This window comes from Aspergillus uvarum (assembly GCF_003184745.1).
Source record: "Aspergillus uvarum CBS 121591 unplaced genomic scaffold BO82scaffold_25, whole genome shotgun sequence".
Lineage (NCBI taxonomy): Eukaryota > Fungi > Ascomycota > Eurotiomycetes > Eurotiales > Aspergillaceae > Aspergillus > Aspergillus uvarum.
Window position 1 is genome coordinate 151,241 of NW_020291322.1, and position 23,861 is coordinate 175,101.

General features: G+C 51.2%; 8 protein-coding genes across 8 annotated transcripts; 3 read left to right on the forward strand and 5 right to left on the reverse strand.

The window, feature by feature from the left end:
* Positions 1–154: 154 nt before the first annotated feature.
* Positions 155–1,291, reverse strand: BO82DRAFT_354144 (ankyrin repeat protein). Its single transcript, XM_025635136.1, has one exon. The coding sequence runs from the start codon at positions 1,209–1,211 to the stop codon at positions 549–551; it is 663 nt and encodes a 220-aa protein (XP_025492175.1). The 5' UTR covers positions 1,212–1,291; the 3' UTR covers positions 155–548.
* A 1,546-nt stretch (positions 1,292–2,837) lies between these two features.
* Positions 2,838–3,233, reverse strand: BO82DRAFT_354145 (uncharacterized protein). The gene has a single exon (XM_025635137.1). It carries the CDS (start codon positions 3,139–3,141, stop codon positions 2,869–2,871), a length of 273 nt encoding a protein of 90 aa, XP_025492176.1. The 5' UTR covers positions 3,142–3,233; the 3' UTR covers positions 2,838–2,868.
* BO82DRAFT_354146 (uncharacterized protein) lies at positions 3,004–3,503 on the reverse strand. The gene has a single exon (XM_025635138.1). It carries the CDS (start codon positions 3,400–3,402, stop codon positions 3,151–3,153), a length of 252 nt encoding a protein of 83 aa, XP_025492177.1. The 5' UTR covers positions 3,403–3,503; the 3' UTR covers positions 3,004–3,150.
* Positions 3,504–3,761: 258 nt separating this feature from the next.
* BO82DRAFT_383300 (uncharacterized protein) lies at positions 3,762–4,511 on the forward strand (the record flags this gene model as incomplete). The annotated part of the gene is made up of 4 exons (XM_025638001.1): positions 3,762–3,898; positions 4,035–4,140; positions 4,171–4,393; positions 4,441–4,511. The coding sequence occupies 4 exons, from the start codon at positions 3,762–3,764 to the stop codon at positions 4,509–4,511; spliced, it is 537 nt and encodes a 178-aa protein (XP_025492178.1).
* A 662-nt stretch (positions 4,512–5,173) lies between these two features.
* BO82DRAFT_354147 (tRNA ligase) lies at positions 5,174–8,221 on the forward strand. The gene has a single exon (XM_025635139.1). It carries the CDS (start codon positions 5,446–5,448, stop codon positions 7,933–7,935), a length of 2,490 nt encoding a protein of 829 aa, XP_025492179.1. The 5' UTR covers positions 5,174–5,445; the 3' UTR covers positions 7,936–8,221.
* A 1,355-nt stretch (positions 8,222–9,576) lies between these two features.
* On the reverse strand, positions 9,577–11,025 carry BO82DRAFT_282933 (putative Golgi traffic protein SFT2; the record flags this gene model as incomplete). Its single annotated transcript, XM_025631390.1, has 4 exons — positions 9,577–9,729; positions 10,074–10,224; positions 10,448–10,568; positions 10,797–11,025. The coding sequence occupies 4 exons, from the start codon at positions 11,023–11,025 to the stop codon at positions 9,577–9,579; spliced, it is 654 nt and encodes a 217-aa protein (XP_025492180.1).
* Positions 11,026–19,350: 8,325 nt separating this feature from the next.
* On the forward strand, positions 19,351–20,844 carry BO82DRAFT_282726 (basic helix-loop-helix domain-containing protein; the record flags this gene model as incomplete). The annotated part of the gene is made up of 1 exon (XM_025631380.1): positions 19,351–20,844. The coding sequence occupies one exon, from the start codon at positions 19,351–19,353 to the stop codon at positions 20,842–20,844; it is 1,494 nt and encodes a 497-aa protein (XP_025492181.1).
* A 1,488-nt stretch (positions 20,845–22,332) lies between these two features.
* BO82DRAFT_401901 (putative mitochondrial 2-oxodicarboxylate carrier protein) lies at positions 22,333–23,577 on the reverse strand (the record flags this gene model as incomplete). Its single annotated transcript, XM_025639285.1, has 5 exons — positions 22,333–23,044; positions 23,162–23,248; positions 23,340–23,369; positions 23,426–23,436; positions 23,500–23,577. 5 exons carry the CDS (start codon positions 23,575–23,577, stop codon positions 22,333–22,335), a joined length of 918 nt encoding a protein of 305 aa, XP_025492182.1.
* Between the last annotated feature and the right edge of the window lie 284 nt (positions 23,578–23,861).

Here is a 23,861-nt window from a genome sequence, read left to right on the forward strand (position 1 = left end):
GCGGGCGATGCGGGGAAAAGGCACATGATCACGTGAGATGACATATCTTCAGTCTAAGTTACATGCGACTGGAGATTCAACCATCGTGGCAATTTATAAAAGAGCCCTTGTTGATCACTTGCCGATGGGGAAGAGAGTCTTACAAAGAGTGCATGTAGAGAGTTTGCATTAATTTTGCTAGTTGAGACACAGCATTTAATAATGTGCATGTAGTATATAGTCTTCGTAGCTGCCAGAACTCAACAAGATATGGTTGCCCGATATAAGCGCATCTCATCAAAGCCCGAGCGGAACCTTGGGGTTGACGCAAATTGGCTGTCCCTTTCAAGACTTGGAGTAGGTATACGTCCAAGTTGAAATGCTCGAGATAGCGCTGCGCTGTTACCCTATAGAGCGGCGAGAATGGTTGAGACTCAATGGTAGTTCGAGATCGCTAGATGCCTCGCAGGCTGGCCAAAACAGACCAATGCGCCCATGACGACTCAAATGAGAGAAGCGGAAGCTGTTTGGCAAGCCAAAATGGTCCTTGAAGTGAAGCCCGCAGCTTCTCAATCCGTTCTCCGACGCACACCCCGCTCGTCAGTCTCGATACTAGAGCCTCGGATTGCATCCATAACCAACTCTCGCAACTGGGCCTGCGTGGCTTCACTGTGGAAGTCTTCCCGCGCGGCCAGCTCATCAATCCGACGTTTGAACTCGGGGTCCACCTGCTCGATTCCCGCATTGGCCTCTTGCTCCGACACCGTGCCCAGGTTCAGCTGCAGGTTCGCAGGCAGAGGAGGAGGTTGGTTCAAGGCGACATCCGCCGAAGAATCTGCAGGGGCGGGGGCTGGGACACCTGCGACTTGCCGCAGATAAGCTGCAACTTCAGGGAACGAGTCATCGTTCTCAATAGTCTCATAAGCAGCCAAGCCCTCATCGTTCCTCTTGTTGTAGTCGACACCGAGTTCTTCAACCAGGCACTTTGCGATCTCGACGCTCTCCGTCACGAACAGACACGTCTCGCCATCTTCGTCAAGAAGGTTGACGTCCACGTTGAACTCTTTCACCAGGGCGCGCAGAAGATCGATGTGACCGTAGGAGGCGGCAGCATGAAGTAGTGAGTAGCCGTGCTCATCTTGACCGGACGCGATGGATGGATTCGAGCGCAATAGCGTTAGAAGAGCGGAGGGGTTTTCGGCGGCCAGAATGTAGGGGTTGGGTTGACTCATCGTGGCGGCTAGACAATTATCGTTTGAGTCAGTGAGGTCAAATTTGGGTCTTTCAGTGAGAATAAACAAACCTTGAGTCGCTAGTTAAATAGAATGAGGTAGGGAAAGTTGTAACTGGGGGTGGGGAGATTTTGAATCAGTTAGACTAACGCAAAAGGAGGGGTCCGGTCGGAGGGGGCGGCGACCGGGAAAAAAAGAGCATACTCAAACTCCGGACATTTAATGTCTTCAGTAACCCTACACAGGCTCAGATACCAAGTCCTGCTTACATCCCAGTGTCGAGGTTTGCCTCAGTGTTGCAGCAATCAGGTTCGGAAAAAGAACATTGGATTGCCCCAGGCTCCTGGGCATTGAAGAAATGGTCGTGTGGATTGTATCGCTCACTCTTATAGCAAGTCATAGCTTCAAGTGAGTGTTCGGATATGATTATCTCTTATGTCAATCATAATCATTGAGTACATCGGGCGATTATAAGTGCTCGGTCTGACGTCCTGGTCGCAACATATCGCCCAAACTTCCTTGTAAGGACAACATAGAGAGCTATATCAATAATAGCTGATAATATTCAGAAGGTTGTGACCGGAAGAATCAGTCTACCTGACGACAACCCCAAGGCAGTCAATATGATGATGGTCCAGCTCTGTATAGACAAAGCTATACAGACACGAGACCAACCTTTGGAGACCTTTCGGAAGAAAATCATACTCTCCTGGACATAAAGGCGTATATAGTTGCTGATAAATACAATATTCCTTCTCATGCAGAGTGCGCGAAAGAAAATCTCAAAGCTTGGAATCATAGGCTCGCGTTGTGGAGGAGATCTGGCAAGGCAACGAATATTCTACCATTCAAATATACATATTCTGATCGAGGATCAAGTAGCATGCGACAGTAATCCGATACTCAGAGACTGTTGAATACCATTCATCGACAAGGCGATAAAGCTTGGGAGGTTTTCTGCAGCTTTCCTTCGAAAAATCATGAAAAGAAAGGATAATGTGTTTTTGTCACTGCGCTATGCAAATTTATTAAACGAGCTCGGGATAAAAAATTCATGAGCAAAGGTCGACAGCCACAAAGCTGTCGTTAATCGGCTTGCAAAAGAAACCACAGCCGACGCGGGCTACACTCAGATAGGAGTACTAGATTCTGACTCTGAGTAACCGTTATAAATGAACTATACAAAGCTCGGATGATATACTACACCCAATGCCCAGATAGCCCTAACATCATCACCAAGATATTGTGGCTGCAAATCGAAAACGGAACTTTTGGTCTGTCTAACTCAGTCTCAACCTGAGCTGGCATTTAAAGCAAATCACTCTAGATACCGTTGCTGAAAGGAGAGGCATCAATTACAGTACTACAGCAGTAGTAGAACTAAAGGTCTGGGAATTGCCAGTCTAGAAATTTGATGGCATGCAGGACCTCGGAGGGTATTCTTTGTTTACAGAATCATACTCGTGTAGCAGACTGCGATTTATTATACCTACATCGGTCGAATATATTTCGCTTATATACCAATCTTGGTTTAGTCTGGCCTCATAAGGCGTTAGAGTGATGAATCATATTGTACGCTTCAAGTGATCCTTGAATAGCTACAGAGATAGCTATAAGAGCGGATCAGGAAACTCTGTGCACGAAAAGTAATATGAGCCTAGTGTAGCGACCAATTATTGCTCTCAGCCGCTAGCATGCCAAGGTACCACAGTCCTAGCAAGACCGAAAGCCTCCCAACACCTCCACTTGACCATGGAATGGATGTAGCGACGGCTAAACGACCATTGTCATCCAGTCGTTTCACTGCGACAAGCTCGGCGTCTGAGAGGATAGACCCGTACTGGGTGTGGTGCTGTTCCATATAGAAATTCACTTGAGCCAAAACCTGCCTATATTCTCGCTGATCCGGCAGGTCTTGTGAGAAGCGCATTGAAGACCTTCACTTCCAGGAGACCTTTTCAAGTTCCCCAGGCGCTCGATTGGCGCCTGTGGTGAGACTTGCACCAACGACAATAAACGCTGCGTCCGGCCGGAACTGATCGATGATCCGTGCAGATCCCCCTCCGTCAATTATTATGACAGACAGCTGCCGTAATTGGAGCTCCGGCGCGGGTTGTTCAAAACCAGCTCGACGGCCGCGTCTCAACCGGCTCATAACGAGATCCGAGACGAAGATGAAATGTGTGTCCATCTCTCAGTGGGGTAGGGGGCGAGGTAAATGGGTCAGGACGAATCAGTGTGGAATTCAATAGTTCTCCATATCGTTGAATGGAAACTGGGTAGCCGAATTCCGGCCACGGGGCGATTCGTTACTCTAATGCCATGGAAACGCAAAGCCGTCGAAGTACTCCGTAAGGGTGGGTCTCATACCAGGGTTGAGGTTCCGGAATGAAGGAATGCGGGGTGCTTGAAGTGTTTAAATCAGCATATCACATGTGTCTAGAAGTTTATGTAACTTAAAAGAGGCGCGTTCTTGGTGCCAGCTATCCTGCCCGAAACCGAACTCAGTTTACCCACAAACCCTGATCCCATCTGGCTCCTATAACAATCATGGGCCCGCAGGGCTATTGCTCTCTTGATCTGGATTCTCACGATATTGTCATTCAACGGGAGTTCAGCCGATCGGAAGCTTCGACTGTACTCGAAGTACGAATATGCGGGAAGACCACGCATTATGAAGCTGGTCAGTCAAGCTTCTTTGCCATTCTAGGACGGCACTGATATATCAGTTCCATGATAATGGTGATCCAGGATGAGACCTGAATCGTTTCCGTTGCGAGCTGCATGCATATTGTAATCTTCTCAAATTGGCCTGCGTGACAGTGGTTTTGTTCCGTTCTTCCACGGCTTCATTGATCGCTTCGATCCGTCCAATTTCAACCAACAGCTGAATTGTTTCAAGAAGGATAAATTCATACCGAGGGCGTTTGTACTTGAGTAGTTACCAGCAGCCGAAAAGCTAAATTGCGTGAATTATTTTGATGACCTGTTTCGCTATGCGGTTGATGGGATCAAACAGATCCACAAAGCACTCATCCATCACCACGACATCTATCCAAAGAATATGCTTGCTGTGTCCGGCAGTAGAATCGTATGGATTGATTTTGGTGTTGCCATGAAGTTTCAAGATATGAACATTCGTGAGAAAGCATACTGCGAGTATGAAGTCGAGCTTGTCAAGTGTTTCGGGAAGCTATTGTTCGTGCTTACCTCCTTGCAACAAAACCAGATACTAACTGCCACAATGTCCAGAAAAATGATACGTTACAGGGCCTGCCCCCCGTCACGCGTTATTATTGAGCGAGGCCGCCCTCCCCCCCCCAAAAACTGGTTTAGCATGGTAAAATATCATATGTATACATGAATTCGAGAAAGTGCAATCAATGGCTGTCTTTCCACTGTTAGGCCCATATGTCGAAAATGGCCCTGGGCACTCTTCTTGCGAAAACTTCGTGAAGGCATCGCTGAAGAAAGACATGAAATCCTCCCTTGAAACTCGTTCTGGACGTTGGGTCAAGCTTTCTTTATAAAACACATCAGTCCGGCAAAGAACTCTTCGATAGGAATGAAGTCCAGTGAATATGGCAGCAGGTATAAGAGCCTGAACCCAGCATCGGCGCACAACTGCTTGACTTGGTCGGAACGACGGAATGACGCATAGTCCATACTACCATGTTACGCTGCCAGGAATCAAGGTTTTTAGCCATTTTGGCGTTGGTACTGAACAGCTCTTGATTCATATTGATGAATATGATCAGAAACTCTTGATTCCCGCTGATATTAACTAACTGCCTTGCTTGCAGGGCGATAACATCAAGAAGAGAACAGGTGGTGATCCCACCATGGACTCCAGGATCGCCTTGACAAAAGCGGCGGCAACCGAATCGGGTAAGCGGATGGTTGGTGCAGTAAAAAAAAGGTACACCTGTGGAGTAGCTCTGCCCCGCATACGAACAAAGCCGATAAGCAACTCCAATTTGCGACAAGGCTGACCCTCGTCACTGTCTGCTTGTGATGATTCGCTGAGCACTGCACCTCACGATAAAAATTCATCTGTTTGATGAAGCCAGCGAGATTGATTTCAAGAGCAATTGCTTCCTGGCCCAGGCGACACAAGTCAGCTGCCCCTCCCTTCCTTCGAAGCCGTCGGCCTGAGCTCCTTCACGCGCGCCTTCAGCACCCCCGGTGCTTTACACCTGCGGCCCAAGCTACCACGAAGCACCGATTTACGACCATGTCCTACGAGAACATCACACCGGTCCGGCAGGACGAGCAGGAAGTAGCTCAGCTTGTGGAGTGCCTGGAAGAGGCGAGAAAGAGAGGCAAAGCTGAGAGCAAGAGGACCTTCACCTGCAAGAAGTCGACATTCGACGTGGACAAGACCGACGGCATCAGCGTGAATTCTTGGAAGTTCATGGACTGGGATTACCGACGTCACGATCTCCCCACCTACGCTCGAGGTCTTTTCACCACCCAAAGGAAGGATGGGACACATGAAATCGCGGTCCGGGGATATGATAAATTCTTCAACATCGAAGAGGTCAACGCGACAAAGTGGAGGAACATTGAAATGAACACACGAGGGCCGTACGAGCTTAGCGTGAAAGAGAATGGGTGCATCATCTTCATCTCTGGGCTCGAAGACGGAACTCTTCTGGTCTGCAGTAAGCACTCGACGGGTGTTCGAAATGATGCGGAGGTGAGCCACGCCCAGGCCGGTGAACGGTGGGTTGAGAGGCATGTGAAGTCCGTCGGAAAATCTGTCAAGGACTTGGCACGAGAATTGCGCAGACTCAATGTGACGGCAGTAGGCGAGCTCTGTGACGACACCTTCGAAGAGCATGTCCTTGCATACGACGAGACGGTCTCAGGAATCTACCTACACGGTCTCAACTTCAACGTTCCGAAGTTTGCTACGTGCTCCAGCGCAGAAGTCCACGCCTTCGCCGACTCGTGGGGCTTCAAAAAGGCTAACTTCGTTGTGTACGAGGACCTCGACCAGGTGAAGAAGTTCCTGGAGGAGTGTGCGGAGACCGGAACATGGGATGGTCGCGAGACCGAAGGGTTTGTGATTCGCTGCCAGATGGGTGAAGGTGGCCGTCCTCCCTACCATGATTGGTTTTTCAAGTACAAGTTCGAAGAGCCTTACTTGATGTACAGACAGTGGCGCGAGTGCACCAAAGCGATCATCGCCGGCAAATATCCCAATATCAAGAAGCACAAGAAGGTCACGGAACTGTATCTGCAGTATGCTCGCAGACAGCTTGCACAGAACCCGCACTTAGGAGAGCAGTATAACAAGAACCACGGGATCATTGCCATGCGAGAAGGCTTTCTTCAGGAGCACGGGCTGAACGGTTCGGAAATCATCCAAATGGAAGCCGAAGACTCAAAGGAGGAAGTCGTAAGAGATGTTGTCTTGGTCCCTGTAGCTTCCTTGGGGTGCGGAAAGACCACCGTGGGTCTTGCCCTGGTCAAATTGTTCAACTGGGGCCAAGTGCAGAACGACAATATCCCGAAGCAGAAGAACAAACCAAAGAAGTTCGCCATGGATATAAACAAACTGCTTGCCATACATCCCGTGGTGGTTGCGGACCGAAACAATCACCAGAAGCGCGAACGCGAGCAGCTCATACAGGATGTTTCCGCCGGGGTTCCCCGAGCTCGATTCGTGGCTCTTCACTACGTCCACGACCCCAAGCCGGAGATGCTCCCTGGTATTCGGGAGGTTACGAGACAGCGGGTACTAACTCGTGGCGACAACCACCAGACGATCCGCGCAGGCACCAAGAACACAGAAGAGATCATCGGGATCATGGAGGGGTTCCTTACTCGCTTCGAGGGCGTCAATACAGACCGTATCCCAGATTCAGACTTTGACGAGGTTATTGATCTGGATGTCGCAGCTTCTTCGCGGGAGAACCTCGAGACAGTCGTGAAAGCCCTACACTCGTCCTACCCTAAACTGGTGAAGGAGGTTCCCACCGCACAACAGCTGGACGACGCCATCAACTGGGCGATGAACGACTATCAGGTGGAGCTCGACCTCAGCCAGGGTTATAGCTCAGCCAAACAAGTCCAGAAACAGAAGAACAAGGGTAACAACAAAACCAACACCCCCGACAACACGGTAGCTCCGACTGCTGAGGATCTGGCCAAGAAGCTCGAGTACTTCTGCATCAGCCTGCCGGCAGCCGAGATCACGAACGTCCTGCGGTCGCTATTCCCGCCTTCCAGCGACCCCGAGCGAGCCCGCATCTACCACCAGCTCGCGAGATCGCGCCGCATTCAGCCCGCCTTCCATGTCACGTTGATCCATCGTGCCTCGAAGAGAGACAGTCCCGACATCTGGGATGGGTACACCCGCCACTACGTCGAGAAGATGAAGAGCAAGCCCGAATCCGATCCCACCATCACCCCCATCCTTGCGCCCGCCCGCGTGCGTCTTGAGCGCCTCATCTGGGACAACCGCCTCATGGCCTTCGTCGCGCGCATCATGCCGCCAGAAGACGGGAGCCAGGGCGACTGGCCGTGCGCCAACGAGATCCCCCACATCACGGTCGGCACTGTCTCCCAGGAGGTCAAGCCGGTGGAGAGCAACGACCTGCTCAAGCGGTGGCATGAAGTTGGCTCTGGCGGCGAGACCGGCATTTGGGAAGCGGAGATTCCAGGCGTCAAGGTCGTTCATGGCTCGGTAGGGATGGTGATGAGCCGGGGGAAGTAGGGGATTTCAAAGGCGCGGTACTGCTGGTCGACATGGGCTAGTACATCGATGCCGTGAAGAGATACATGGAGATCTTCGACTCGCGATTCCAGTCCAAAGAGGGGAAGAGAAACGCCGGGATGAAAGCGAAAATGCTAGTAGATGTATTGCAGTGATTGGAGCGCAGATCTGTCTCGGCTTATCCTAAGCATACCATGTCCTGAGCATACCCCTAGTATCAGCTATCCAGAAGACCATGAGATGCTGTAATGCATTGCATTAAGTCAGAACAAAAACATAATCGAGCAGACAGAACCTCGAAGGGAACGGTAACTCACTCTCCACGTAGCATGAATCCCGAGTATCTCTATCTCTAGAGAGGAAGTCCCCTCCAAAGAGACAAGGTACCCTTATCGAAAGTACAGTCCACACAAGAGACAGTACACAGCCCATGTACAAGTACCTCCCCAGCCTCTGAACCCGAAAACCATCCCCATCCCCATCAGAAAACAAACCAAGCAATCCACCTGGAAATCTTTCCCGAGTTCTAAGTACACCTCAAGACCAAACAATATCCCCTCCCTCCCCGTCCCCTTGCCCCTACCAACCCATCAGCAATAGCGAAACCGAACAACGTTCTTTTCCCTCTCACCTCTCCAAGCTATTAAGTAATTACCTTACCTCTCCTTCCCCCGGAAAACCCATACCCCACGCCCTCGCCAACCCAATCCCAAAAGCCAGATATCGCACCCTCCGGAAACATGCACTTATCACCTAGCCCGATCTCGCGTAACATGAACCCACAATTCAAAACTATCTCCTTCTTGTTCCAGTCAAACACAATGTCGCCGCCAACCTAGCGAGACAAGGTTTCTGGTGAAGAGGACAGGACAGGGCAGGGCAAAGCAGGGAAGAACAGCGACTCACACATGGTTGGAGGCGTAGCGCTAGCCACGAAAACCAAGAAAATAAAGAAAGGAAGATGGTTGGACAAACGAGGCGCCGGGGACTTTTAGGAGGAGGAAAGGGGAAACCACACACATACACACGCGTACAGGTACACGCACACGTACACGCACCGCATACATCCATGCATGCATGCATGCAATAATCCTTGTATGAAATGTGCGGTTGAGACTGTTACTTGATTTAGAATTTGAGGTTTCAGATTTCCTTCCGTGGGGTATGGGGTGGAAGACCTTGTTGGGTCTGGATAGGGATAGAGGAGAAGGAAGAGAGGATGTGAGGTTAGAGCAGCAGGGGGAGGAACAAGGGTCGTACTTTCTGCTGAGAAATCATGCAGGATGGAGAAGAAGGGAACTGGAGAAGATGCGGTAAGAGAAGATGGATTGATAGATAAGAACGAAATCCCGAAGAAAACGGGCTGGGTTCGAAGTGCACTGTTGTAACATCTTACATGTTGGATTGATTGGCCATACGAGAGATTGTAGTTCGGTTGAAGGTAGGTAAGGTAGGAGGTCAGAAGTTGTGATATGGAACCACCAGGACCCAATCAGCAAACTCCACCGTTTGTCGACCAACCACGCTTCCATCATGCTCATGTTCGCGCCAAGATGCGGTATTATACAATAAGGTTTTTATAGCAGACCACAAAAAGAGAAACGTCGCGTCGTTACTCTATACAGAAAGAGGCAAAGGTCATCAGCTGGTCATCCATGCCGTGACACGCTGCGCGCCAAATCGTCCCATGAATTGCAAACCAGTACTACCCATTGGGAAGTAGCTGACAAGATACCAAAGCAGAGCGGCAAGCTGGAAGATCGACGAGATCAGGGTCAACAAGGTGGAATGGAGCTGTGGGACAGTGAAAGCATGTTAGCCATTATTCTCATCCCAATCTGGAGTCTTTGCACCTGCACGTGCATTCCCACAGAGAAAGCAGCACTGCTGAAGGTTTGCAGTAGAAGATCACTTTGAACGCCCCGGCAACTCAATGCATCATGATGTCATGAATCCTTGTTGGAAGAGACCTCGAGCATCATGCACAGTGAACTCCAGGCGACATGCAAGATCCCCCAGCAGTAGCTACTGAGATCGCTGAGCAGCTGGCGCTGATAGCGCAGGCATACTCGACACGGGAGCAACAGGGATGACTCTTGGCACCACAGTCGAAGCTTAGAGGAGGCATGGAAACTTACCCCAATAGCAAAGTAGAGGGTCATGGCGATCGAACCGAAATAGGCGGCCGTGAATGGCAGTCGTGATCCCGAGACCAAATGTCTGGCATAGACCATAGGTCCCATGAGGACCGCCCATGATAGCAAGAATAGCAAAGAACCGACGGACCATCTAATTTCCAAGCAAAAACCGGTTGGGTCAGCCACAATTTCTCATTCGCACCAGCCTTGGCGCATAAAGTAATGAGTTGCAAGAGAGTGTAGCACGGAAGCTGGAATGTGGCTTGGTCGTGCATGCTCTCCAGCAAGGGCAGGAAGAGCACACCACCACCTCAAATTCTCCAGATGTGTCACGGTTCCAGAAGAGCATTCGGGATAAGGGACAAGCAGCTTACAAGATGGCAAATTTGCGGGGTTTGAGCGACAGGACTGGAAAGAGGAAAAAGCAAATAAGGAAGCAGACGGCAGCACCCAGGTTGCACGCAATGAAAATGAGCATCCGGTCCCATCGGCTTACTAGAACGGGATGCATGATTAGCCCTGGCCGAAACTCAAATGACGGGAATATAACAGAATGGAACATCCAAATAGAAGACATTAGTATCGCCCGTTACTAGGGCCTGGGTGAAACTCCGATGCGATGCAGGAACTGAGTCTTTGTCACCTGGACCAACCAATGCGGGAAATCAAGGAAACGGGCAGTTTGTCGGAATAATCGGATCATGCGCTAGGAGGACTACTCACAAGCAAAGAAACTATCTTCTTCTTCCCGTCGCGTCGGGGCTGGCAGAGGAGCTCCTGGAGCTTCATGAGTGGGCAGCTGCAGATAGCCCTCTCCTTGCCCAAATGGATTCCAAGATTGCAACCGTGATAGGAAAGGAGCATTTGACGAGTTGGTGCGCGCCGGTAGATCTGGATCTCTCCGAGACCATCCCAATGAGTTCACGGAATCCCGGAAGGAAGTCGTGGCCATGGTCACGATTTGCTTCGCCAGACCTAGGTGGGAGGAAGGTGGGCTGCGACAACGGAAAGGAAGAGGCAAGCTCGGATGCCGATACTGCTACTATTGCAGGAGCGTAAAAGACGGGGCAGACCACTGGGAGCGCAATATTGCAGTGTCAAGGCGAGGTGACCTCTGCAGGGACTATGCAGGACGGAAACCAATATGCGCGTGCAGATGATCTGCGAATATCACTGGAGGAGGAGGGCAAGACACAGCAGCTGCACGCAAGAAAAACGAGTGCGGCAGTGATAGGACGAGACCTGAGCGGGCCAGATGACTGTCGCGCAACCGGACTAGCCTCCCGAGGAGCTTGGGCACGGGGCAAACCTAGTGTCCGCTACTCGAGTCAAAGTGGCTTAGTCGCACGTCGAGCAAAGTAAAGCTGATAAGCCCGTGACTCCTTCCAGATCGGTATGTATAGGGTACTGTGGAAGGTTGAAGGGGAGGAAGGGGGGCGAGCTATCTGTCTGAAGCAGCCAGCTTTGTAGCTGAAAACCGCAGAAGCGTTGACTCTACAGCCCGACAGTCGAGTGGACTGAAACAGTACGATATCTCCGAGGAAGCTGATGTAACACTTGTATGGCCCAAGCCCTTTCCACCGATCCGGAATGGCGATTAACCTCCAATCTCAGCGCAAGGAATGTCAAGGTCGGGATGAAAGCTAGTATAGCAAAGTGGAGAGCTGCGCAGACCGGAGAATGACAGGGAAAGGGGGAGGTGAGGGGAGGAATAGGAGCTGCAAGATGATGAGGGCGATGACGATGCCGGGGGGAAGAAAGAATAGATGGTGGTGAATGAAGGTAACGCTAGGGCCACCCTATTTCTGTCGAGACCAACAGAGATCGACTCTATAGAGGTCGCAGATTAGCCAGTCGTCAGATGACTTAGGAGGGGGGTGAAAGAGGAGGTTGACCGACAAAAGAAGAGGGGGTGGGTGTGGGTGGGAGGGGGGAGGGGGGAAAGGGAAGGGGAGGGGAGGGGAGGGGAGGGGAGAGAAGAGGAGGGGGGAATGGTGAGAGTGTGTGTGAGGGTGAGGAGGTAGTGATAGTATTTAGTGGTGAGTAGAGGTAATGGTGTGCAGTGGTGGTGATGGAGGTGTGTGGGTGTGTGTGTGGATGAGCAGCTGGCTAGTTGCTATTTTGGGGATAAAGTCATAACAGCCTGGAGGGAAGACTTACTTCTTGTTGCTTCTGCTGCCGCTGCTGTTATTATTGTTGGTAAGGTATTGAGTTCGATCTGATACTGTCTGGGTTGTTCAGGACTCAAGGAAACTCGCCTGTTATCATCCACGATCGCAGTGAATGAAGTGTGGAATGGAGGCAGCAGTTCCCAGGTTGAGTGTTGGACTTCAGGTTCTCCTGGGGTGGTGGAACGGGCTGAGGTGGTTAGCCCCGATAGCCCCGCCTGCCAATCAGAAAACTGGGCATGGGGCAGTACTGTCAGGCGGTGACTCGACTCAACCCAAAATTCGCTGGTGGGATCCAGATGAGCTTCAACTGGCCAATCACTGACTGAGACTTGACCCTTGCCGCCCGGTTTGAATACATTCAATTGGTCACCCACTAAATCTCAAGCCCCCAAGCTCTGAGACTGGAGCAGCGGCGGCGGGCCACACCGCCCACTACATGGGGATGAGTTGATTTCCCGCGGCGCTGTTCCCGCTGACCTCTTGCGCTACTTTCTACCAGGTACAGTGCTCAGTACAAGTATACTGTATTTAATACAGTAGCATTAATACCACCTATAGTAGGTAGTAGTATCAAACACGGCGGCCCCAAGGAATAGAATATTGACGTCCTTCATATATTAGTGGGCCTAAAGGCTAGAGAACTGACCACGATGCGCATAACCACAGGGTCATCTACTTGTTGCGGTAAATGGTACTATACCCTATCATCTACCTTACCTCGCATGGGTATCAGCCACCAGCCGAATAGTAAGTTCCTCGATCCAAGGCAAAACCTGATCGGAGCCATTAGCCGCATTGCCAACTTCTGCTCGACTGTCGAATCGAACGTCACTGACGATCAACGTAGTAGTCCAGTCGATCTCGGGTGGAGCTTCCGTTGATTGCCGCAGCCTACCAGCCATTAAGTTTGTGCCTATCTTACCGGAAAAGAGCCGATTGTCCATGTTGAGGTCAAGTGTTGGGTTGCATCAGGCAACTTCAGCAGGGCACTTCGTACACAAACATAGATGGTAGCCTCCGCTTCCCAGTCGGAGAGCTAGAGCCTTGTAGATAACAGTGTCAAGATACTTCAGTCGTACCCACCTATCACTGTTCGTTGATAGCAATCATCAAAATCATCAAGCCATATGGCTACTCTGAGGTTGAACACTCAAATCCAGCTTGGGAACTAGGATGAGTTTGAGTTTGAGTTTGAGTCACAGAAGCTGCCTGCTATCCCAGCTTCGTTGCCACCATCTGCTAGGCAGACGCGACGATCCTCTCTCCCGGCCGTATCGCACATCATCGGCTATAAAGATCACTCAACCCGAGTACAAAATAGAGCGCGGTCACCTGCAGGTTTCAGCCAGCAGCTAGTCACTAGTTGCCTGTATCAATACTCGCTGTGACAACTAGTAAAGGATGCTTTTGGATCAACCAGGTTTCATGTTGGCTTGTGTGCTATGGTGCTGATTCTGAGATTGAGTGTATGTTGTGTAGCCAAACTCCTTGCAGTAACCGTGGATATCGGCCATGCACTCCGAACCTTGACGGGCCGGGGCGGGCGCGAATTGCGGGAGCCAATGCTCTTGACTCATTTTCTGCCCTCCCAAAAGACCGCTGTCGCAGCCGCAATCGCATCTCAAGACGGACACCATCACTGCGCTCTGGTGCGGGTCATCATATCTCTCAAATCACCGTGAGATGCATGCACGATTGTTTTATCGTTCGTAGAGGTAGGGGTGATGTACCGTACAGACATCCATCCATACATACATACCGCGTTCTACTCCGTCATGAGGGGAGAAAGCATAACAGCTGATACAGGAATTGACGTAATTCGCATCTGTCGGCTGTACCTCTGATAAACTAGGCAGGACTGTGGCATACCAGGCGGTCTGGTCTGCGATAGCACCGCAAGGTGGGCCTCGATAAAGAGCTGAGATGCACCAAAGCTACCGGGCTGGCTGTTTGCGGCCAGGCAGGACCGTTGATAGATTTGATCTCCAAAGTTGATTGGCGACCCAGAGAATTGACAGCATTCCAGTGTCGGATTGACTAATGTCTGTTTTTAGCACTCGCTATGGATGCCCAGACAGTATACACAAGATCGATAGTTGGGAGCTCCTCCACATTCCTGAGGGAGTCACCCGTATTCCAGATTGTAACAGCATCCTAAAGGGCAAGGATCGCAGCAAAAATGAGCCATCTATGTCTTAAATTCCGTTACAAAAGCGAAGTCGGATGATTGAGAGGGTCTTGGGGGGTACATATGAATACCCGGGGTGGTGGTGGTGGTGGTGTTGCATTAAAAAAGAGGAGAGGGTGGGGGGAAGGGGGGAAGGGGAAGGGGGAAATTAATTCCATCCATGAATGGCACCAAATTAGTGTAAAGATCCATGCGTTAGACTTCATTAGAATGTCAAATGCCCAAGTGAGCAGGGAGTTGCAGAACTAAGGATCCCACCACACCCTATCAGATGGCATAGGCAGATGCACGCTTTCTCGGGAAGCTACAGGCTGCTGGCTGCACCGTGTCACGGACCGCCTCTCTGTCAGCCCCGACGTGCTCGGACAGGCGATGGATGGAGGCAATGGGTTTCCAAGGAAGCAAGTCATCGCAGTTTTACTCGAATCCAACGCCTTCTGCAGAGCGGTCCGTGGCTCAGGTAGCCTATGACCGCGTATTGACAAACAGTAGGGCTACAATCACTGATCACTATAGGAGGATGAGGCTCTGGTACCGAGACAATCATGTTCCCTATTCGGGTCTAATGCAGCCTGCAATGGAGGTAAGATGCGATCAATACTAATCATGATAATGCGGCATGGTTTCTCCAGCTCGTCGATCCCGCTAGTGTCCAGCGATCCTCCGAAATGATAAAGTGCTCGCCGTTTGCAGGCAGCTAATAGAGCTGTAGAGGGATTGCTGAATCAAGCCACAGATCCTTTCTTCCACATGGGAGCTTTAGATCATTCATCCATTCCTCGATACCCGCGATATGCCACCGTCTGTCCCAAAATTCGTTTCTCTATCAATTCTCAGGGAATTCCTACTTACAGGCGATGAACCATTTCTTGCTCAGATGAATCATGATGTCATAGGCCTTGATCTCGAAGCGTAATCAGGTAAACATGAGATCTCACGCTCCTTGATCATTTAGTCTTTCTGTCTATATGTGTACATGACCCGGTATGCTTAGAGCAGAAGGAGGGGGAGGGGAGATGATGATGGGTGGTTCTGGCATCTGATACATTCTTAGTGGACTTTGCACTCGTATCGAAGACGACTTTCCCTTCCCTAAGCGTCGGGACAACTCCCGACGGTGTTGATAAGCAATGGTGCCCTGTCCCCAATCGCGCCGCTTCATCTTCATCACCTCCTTCCCGCTTTTAGGCGAATAACGGGCAGATACACTCACTATACGAGTGAATGAGAATAACCTGCACACCCTCCCCAACGAGAAGGAAGAGGATGGCAGACTAGTAGAGTAATCGTCAAGCAGAGGCTGACGCGGGTGAGTCATTGAACTTCTCTGGCAAACAGGTGACAAATATAGTAGTACTTGGGAGATGCTCATGGGATTCGAGGATGGACGTTATTCTCCTCTATGCGGATGGTGCTACCCTCCTTGACAGTTTACTATCTTTTCTATACTGCACCCCTCCTCCCTCCTCCCCCTCCCTCCCTTTTCTAGTCGGATTCTTCAACCACAACCATCATCCCCCTTCTTACCTCTCGCATTGGCCTGATTCACGGGCTTAAAGGTCCTGCATCTTGCGATTTGAATAGCATATCCTTCGTCTTGCCCACCAACTGCTGCATCCTGATTGGCTCTCGCCCTCTCCCTGGCCTTCCCCCCATCCTTTGGTCTGCGTTTTAGTTTATGCAGTGATTTATTTTTTTTTCTTTTATTTCATTTTATTATTGTGTTTGTGTTTTTTTTTTCTTTTACCTAGTTGCGCTTGTCACCGGGGAGGAATTAATACTCTTCATATTTTAATTTTTGATTCTCCCTTTACTTTCCCTGAATCATTTTAGCGACATTCTATCTGGCTGAAGAACCGGTTTACGCAAGTAATTCCCATGGGTGGTGTGTTAAGCCTCGCTGAGTTGAGGATCGACGCCCTGCATGACCTGAGCCATGATATAGCAAATGAGAGGAAGTGAATATTGTCGTGAATCTCCTTTATATTCTTCTTGTCCTCTGCACTGCCAGCCCTAGGTCTCGGGAATGCCAGCTCTTGTACTGTAGCTATAAAGTATACCCTTCTCCCAACTTACTTTTTTCTCCCATCACCATTGTGTTATTGTGTTCCTGGCCGACAACGCTAGGATTTCCCTTCTCGAGTCGCTGCATCGCCCAGCTGTTGCTGAGCTGATACGACCCTGGTTTTATAGCCATCTCTCTTTCCTCACTGGTCCCAATTTTTGCTCTGTTGCTGAGCACGAACCCCTCACTGTGTCGAAGTGTCGACTTCAAACAGGGTCTATGTAAGTGTTCACAGCCTTAGGTGTCCTGCTTCCCCCGCCCTTACCCTCAAAGCCCCGATACTCGTCCATATAAACTCCCCTTCTGCGGTGTGATAAGGCTGCCTGTTCAACACTGTGTTGTCCTCCAAGCCTTTTGCTTTTCCCCTTCTGCCTGGCCTTGTTGGTGGAGCCTATGAGGCTCAATCCTATCGTCCACGTGTGCGTATCTGTTTCCCTCTATCGAATTACTATTCCATCCTTAACCTTCCAACCTCTGCCATCAAACCTGGGTTCTCAGATAAGTCTTTAATGCCAGTACTAATTATCGCTCAGGACGCCTATGAGCAGATCACCTTTCTATATCCTTTTCATCAATACCTGGTAAGCATGGCGCATTTCCTCTTCTGTCCTGATTTCTGTTCTCTATTTTTCCCTGGCGGATATCGTCTCTCTCTTTATTTTCTGTCATGGCCCAAGCGCACACACACACACACACACACATACACACATACACACATATGCACATGCACATCCTGGGACCATTATTGCTGCGGAAGAGAGCGGCCACTCGAGCCAAGACCTACATCGGCAAAAGAGGCCCCTCGGCTGGAGAGCATCAGCCATCATTTACGTCACCGGCTTGGAGTCCGGGGAAAGACCGAAGGAAGAGAAGCATGCAGGTGTGATGGCTTCTCAGCCCCTGCAGATTCTCTAGGCGGAAGCCCAATGTTCATCAAACCCGGATTATTGGGAGAACAATAAGGCGCCTATGCGACGATCCAACGTGGTCCGACAATGTCCGTGGGGCGCTCTTACTGTGTAGGATCGCCAAGCCGTCCCAGTCTTGTCTCACGGACCCCGAAACGGGAAGATCTGTCCGTCTCGCGTGAAGCGCGGGGGTTACCTATCGAGGGGTAATGAGGAGAGAGCTGAGGGGCTGAGGAGGGGGGAAAAAGTGAGGGCAAAGAGAATGCTTTGAATGAATTTTTTACCATCGCCATCAGCTGCATGGAATGGTAGCCATCGCCAAGATCACAAAGGTGGAATGACCCATCCTGACAATCCACAACGGAGTTATCCGAGAATCTGGGGATGACAAGAGACGACGGACAGAGAGTGCCACTGGAAAGAGAGCGAGGCAGATAATATACTGCCGAGATTGACCGCCCACTAATGGAGTGGGGGCGGTGTCCACCGCCTCTGGCGCTCTTTGCGCCTATTGATTGTGTCTCTCAATCCATCCATCCATCCATCCATTCATTCGAGTCCAGCCAGCTTTACCTGGCAACAGTCCCTCTCGGTCTCTCCCCTCCACAGCCCACTTTCGGACTACGCTCTTCCTTAGCCTTACCCCGGACAAGTACCGCCTCAAATTCCCAATTCTTTCCCCTCCTCCTTCCTTCTTCCTCCTTTCCCTCCCCCTTCTTTCCTTTCGCTCTTATCATCAATCAATCCCGATTTATTGAAGTACCACGATATCTCACTTCTCTTCTTCGGTGGCGATTCTACTCTCAACCTTTCCCTCAAAGACTACAAGGCTATTTCTGGTCTGATCTGACACCTCTATTTCCCACCTCGCTCTTATCACTTTATTGCCTGGCCTTGGATTCTCCCCCTTCCCTCCCCTCTCTTCAAGGTTCCCTCCTCCCTCCCCCTCCCCATTTTGGTTCAGTCCGTCGCCTCCGCGGCCCCATCCATCTATTCTTGTCTCTTGTCCGCCTTTCGCTCCGTCTCCTTTATTTTATTTTTTTTTTGCCTCGCTTATGGCCACTCAACGACGGAGCCTTTTCCTTTGATCGCCGCCCTGTCCTCTTTTCTTTTTCTGGTTCATTTCAGCTCCTCTCTTGACTTTCTTCCTTCCCCAGTCGCTTACCCCAAGCCAACCTTATTAGACATTCTTCTTTCGGCGCGCTCGACGAGTGACAGCACAAATACCTCGGACTTTTCTGGCCTCCGTCCACGATAGTGGCATTTTTCCATTCTGTCCATCTCCTCCAAATCCTGCTTTCGCCCGGTACTCTGTCCACCGCGCCGCTTACAGTTCATCGCGACAACCCCCTCGCGTTACCTCCGTTCCGTTCGGACGCCATAAACCAATCGCATTCCCCGTCCATCTAGGAGGCATCCCCAGGCTTGGCTTTCTTTACTAGACTGAATTTCCCGTTTTCTTGGTAAGTGTCCCCCATACTTGTAGTCGAGGTCTGAGCCACCCCCGTTGGCGTTCTCCGACTCGACTCATAGGGTGGTTCATTGCCACAGGCATCTTCTCCTTGTTTAAGAACCAGGCTGACGGAAACTTGGAATCTTATTAGGTCATTAGATTGTCTCCAGCTAATCTTGCTCTGTCGAACCCCTTTGATGAATCGACGTCACCACCTGTGGACTATTCAACACCGCCTGAACCATTCGCCCTGCCGCTAGGACGATTGTTTTGCACCACCGGAGATCAAGTGTTTTTTTTTTGACAATCTGGGTTTGGCGAGCATCGAGTTATCATCTTTACCAGGTTCGCCTTTGAACCGTAAGATCACCCTTTGATAACACTATTGACTGGGATTGGAAGGCTGGGACCCATGCGCGGGAAATGGCGGAAACTAGCATTCTCATCAAGACTGAGCCTAACGAACACAGCAGTGACCCACATCATTATATAATGTCGCACTCCGGCTATTCGATGTCAAACCAATTCGGGAACCCCAATGAAGGGGTTGACCCCTCGGAGTTGAGCATGCAGAACGGCTTCATGTCATACCCGTTCTCCTCGCAACAGAACCTCTCCTCCAGTTTTAATTTCGGTAACTCTGGGATTGATACCGATGAGCTGCTGGATTTGGAGATCAACGGCCACAATGGAGTCCAGCAGAACTATCTCCAGGAGCAACAGTCTAGCGCTGGGATCTCGATGAGTCACCCTGGCCAAATGTCACAGATGTACTCCAACACGCCAGATGGAGCTCCCATGCACAGTCCCTTCATGCATAGTTTCAATTATGACCACTTCCGGAGCATGGGCCAGCCAGGACAAGCGCCTCACCTCCAGGGCAATGGATCCCATTTTGACCAGAGCTATCTGAATGCCAAGGCTCGGCCAAGCATACAAGCGCTCGACCGGGCCTCGTATGACGGGCGCAGCCCGATGACCCCGAAGACCCCAGCGCTGGGCGCTTTGACCCTTGGGACGCCGGAGTCCGGGAGCTTCCCTACCCAGCCCATTCGGACTGGCCTTCAGCATCGGCACCAGAAGACGCTATCCAACCAGTGGGATGGTACGCCCGGAAGTGCACATTCCTATGTGGAATCACCCATCTCATCCCCCGGCCATCCATCTCACCATGCGGGGATTTCGGAGATCCTCAAATCGGGCAAGCATGCTTCCTTGCCGGCCAAGGTCGATACGCATATGCCAGGGTCCGCCCAGGACTTAGAATCGCAAGAGGCGAAGCGGCGCCGTCGCAGAGCCTCTCACAATCTCGTCGAGCGCCGGCGGCGAGACAACATCAATGAACGCATCCAGGATCTGTCCCATTTGGTACCCCAGCACCGCCTGGAGGATGACAAGGTTCGCAAGCAGCTTGTCAACAACACTGCCATGTCTGGTACTGGAGCTACCGCGAACGCTGCAACATCCCTGCTCGCTGGAGGTAACGGGCGCCGTGCTACTGCTGGTAACATCACCATGGGTCTCCCAATTGAGGAAAAAGAGAAGGGGCCCAACAAGGGAGATATCCTCAACGGAGCAGTCGGTTGGATGCGGGACTTGATGTGGGCCCTGCACGTCAAGCTCCAACAGGAGTCAGAGCTGGCAGAATTGATCAGCAAGCTGGGTGGCACTTGGCCGTTTGAGCAGACCGAGGAGGAAAAGCGCATGCGCACCGAGATCCTCGATGCGCTAGAGAAAAATGATCCTAGCTCCTTTGCCTACAGCCGAGCGCCAGGCAGTGGTCTCCGGGTGCCCAAGCACACCAACATTGCTGGGGATTCTGTGAGCGGCAACGGAACATTGAGCCCCCAAAGCCTGAGCCCACCTTTCAACAGTGGCAGCAGCAGCAATGGCGGGGGCCCTGGACAAGCCCAGTATTGGAATACCTCGGGCCATGCTGGCATGAGCTTCAAGGAAGAGGACGAATACGCAATGGAAATGAACTAAATTTAGTTCACGCTTCAGTTGAGCTCTGCCTTTCCTATCTTCAACGATTGCATGTCATGACCTTGTTGTACACAAAGGCGTCAAATGGGTGACCGGCGTACGCGGAAGTTTTTGACAGAATTCGTCGAGGCTAATGGCTGAAATGACCTTATTGTCGTCGGTTCTCAAGGGTGTGTTTTGGTTCCTCGCTCTCTGCTGCATTTATTTCTCGGTTTTGACTGGCTTTTGATTGATGTTGTTTATGCGAGTTCATTTTGTTATGGCCTTGGACACCCTCTCCTTAATGGTGACTGTCGTCGGATTCTGATTTTACTTTGACATATACGTTGTTTCTTTGGCTCTCTTTCTCTCCCTGCTCGTTCTACATCGATACCCTTTTCCCATTTTAATTATACGCTTGCTACGCCCTGATAATTTTGCTTTGTTGTTGTTGTTGTTGTTGTTGTTGTTGTTGTTGTGTCTTAACGCACGGAAACCCATTCTCGGGCGTCAGTAACGGCTGATTGTTTTCGACCTTCATAATATAAGTCATCTATATAACGATATTTGCATCCACTACTGGACTCCATTGATATTTTTTCTAGCCAGTAAGCCATCGTGCTCACCAAGCCACCAAGCCACCAAGCCACCAAGCCGGTAAGCTTGTAATGATCGACGGTCGGCCTCGACCCCTAGCGGTAGATGATAGGTACATCGTCATGTAGGGCAGATGCACATGGGGTATGCACATACGAGAAGGAGGGGTGGCGGCTGTCGAACTTGGAACCTTGAAGGTGGAAGATGGATCCGAACTGGGGACCCGACTCTGTCCAATGTGCGGTGGACGAACTACTGTAGGTCCCTAGGTGCTGTGAATGGACGAGAGGGGTGAACATCCTTGCACGTGCGTGCGGTTCCTCCATGCCCATCCCCCAGCCTTACTGCCGCCACCGCCGCCGCGTCCGAAAAAGTCGTAGCGTCGATGGGAGGTCAAGTTAGTGTACTGTACCGTAGGTACTGTTCGTACTGTACTGTCTGTACCTGTGCTGTAGTGTAGCGGATCGATAGTCTACCTATGTATGTACTCACTGCGTTGGTAGGTGTGTTTACGCCTCTCTTTCACTGACTCGCTATTTGTAAACACATTTGTAAGTAATACATTGATTTGCTAGATAGGTCATGAAAGGGAGTGTGTGTAGGGTGTGGTTTGCTGGTGAACCGCAGCTTTACATATGGCTCTGTTCTCTGGTGTGGTATCATATCAACGGATGATCATATTCAGCATGCAGATACAAGAAACTTATTCATAACAACGACAACGACAACAACAACCGAGGATGAATCTTTTGCGACAAGGTAAGATCCGATCGGATGAAAAAATGATTCTCTCCGTCTCTTCTATCCTTGCTCTTCTCTCTCTTGCTCTTTTTCCCCTCTTCTATCATGATGATCATAAAACGAAACCAAACTTTGCAACAAAAATCAGAAAGCTCTTCCGGGCGGGGGAATCTACTCATCCCGCATCTTGCGGAAGAAATCCATCACGCCGGTGAACACGACCAAGAGGATACCACCGCCGGGGCCCAGCCGCAGGACCTTGGGGATGAAGCCCTTATAGAGGGCGGCGAAGCCCTCCTCCTTCATGACGGTGCCGACGGCGGGCCAGGCCCAGTTGTACTTGGGGACCTGGCCGGGGATCTTGTCGGTGTTCTGGATGCGGCTCTTGACGACGTCCATCGGAGTGTTGAGGATGGTGCCGGCGGTGCCGCCGACGGTACCGGCGATGAGGTCGTTGCGGGTCTGCTGGGCCTTGTTGCCGGGCTCGACGGGGGGGAGCTGCGCGCGCACCTGGAAGATGCAGCCGAAGTAACCCGAGTTCCAGAGGATGTGGCGCCACAGCGTGGACTCGAGGCCGTTGTACAGCGCCAACGGTCCCTCGGCCGCGACGATCTTGCGCACCACGTCCAGCATCCCGTTGTACTTGCCCGCCGACGCGCGGTCCTGCAGCCGGATCTTGACCAGCTCGAAGGGGACCACCACGAACGACTCCGTCGCCCCCGCCGTCGCACCCGTCAGGATCGCCAGCGACTGCGTCTGCTCCGCCGCCCCGAACAGGTTGCGGTAGAAGCTGCCCCAGCTGTCGTTGGCGGCGAACTTGGTCGCGCGCTTGGGCGCTTCCATCAGGATCGGCGCGGAGATGCCGCGGTACAGGCGGGAGAAGCTGGTGCGATAAAGGAAGGGTGGTGTCAGTTTGTGGGCCGGGTCTGTGTGGTGCGGTGTGGTGTGGTGTGGTGTGGGGTTGCGGAGGGAGGAGGATGAGGAGGAGGGGGTTGTTTACCCTTCGTTCTTCACGATCTTGCGCAGGCAGTCGAACATGCCATTGTAGTGGTCTTGGCCGGCGGTGGGGGCACCGGTCTGGAGTTGACTATCATGAAGGTTATGGTGTGTTAGTCCGAGGGTGTTCTGTTGGGGGGCTGGATGATAATGGAGTCGGAAAAGGTGCTGGGGAAGCTTACACTCGGGTCTTGACCACGTCAAGTGGGTACCTGGGGTTAATGCTTGTTAGTCATTGCAAACATTGGAGGGTGCATGTGCATCGTACATGACCAGAATCTATCATCACTGTTAGCTTCCATGTTGTTTCGGAGTCAATTGATGGGATCACGCGATGCGTACCTCGGACACACCAGCCACGGCACCAGCAATGAACTGGTACTGGAAGGGCAGGGGCTTCTGTTGGTTTTGGCTGGCCATTCTGATGACTGATTTGGAGAAATGAACACAATTGAAAGGAGGAAGAGGAAAATACAACGACACAACTTCAGAACGAAATGGAAATGCAAGAGGAAGAAAAAGCGAAAAGAAGCAAATGGGGTTGTTGAGTGGAGTGGGCCAAGTTGAAAGAGGAGAAGGAGGAGGAGGAGGAGGAGGAGGAGAACTTGAGGGCGGCGGCATCGGAGAGGGTCGGAGGGTCTCCTCAGTGAGTCTTCACCGGAATTGCTCCCGATCCGGTAAAGCAACAACGCCCCACGTGCTCC

Coding starts and splice junctions, on each gene's coding strand:
- BO82DRAFT_354144 (XM_025635136.1), bottom strand. CDS start 1,211: ATGAGTCAACCCAACCCCTACATTCTGGCCGCCGAAAACCCCTCCGCT.
- BO82DRAFT_354145 (XM_025635137.1), bottom strand. CDS start 3,141: ATGCGCTTCTCACAAGACCTGCCGGATCAGCGAGAATATAGGCAGGTT.
- BO82DRAFT_354146 (XM_025635138.1), bottom strand. CDS start 3,402: ATGGACACACATTTCATCTTCGTCTCGGATCTCGTTATGAGCCGGTTG.
- BO82DRAFT_354147 (XM_025635139.1), top strand. CDS start 5,446: ATGTCCTACGAGAACATCACACCGGTCCGGCAGGACGAGCAGGAAGTA.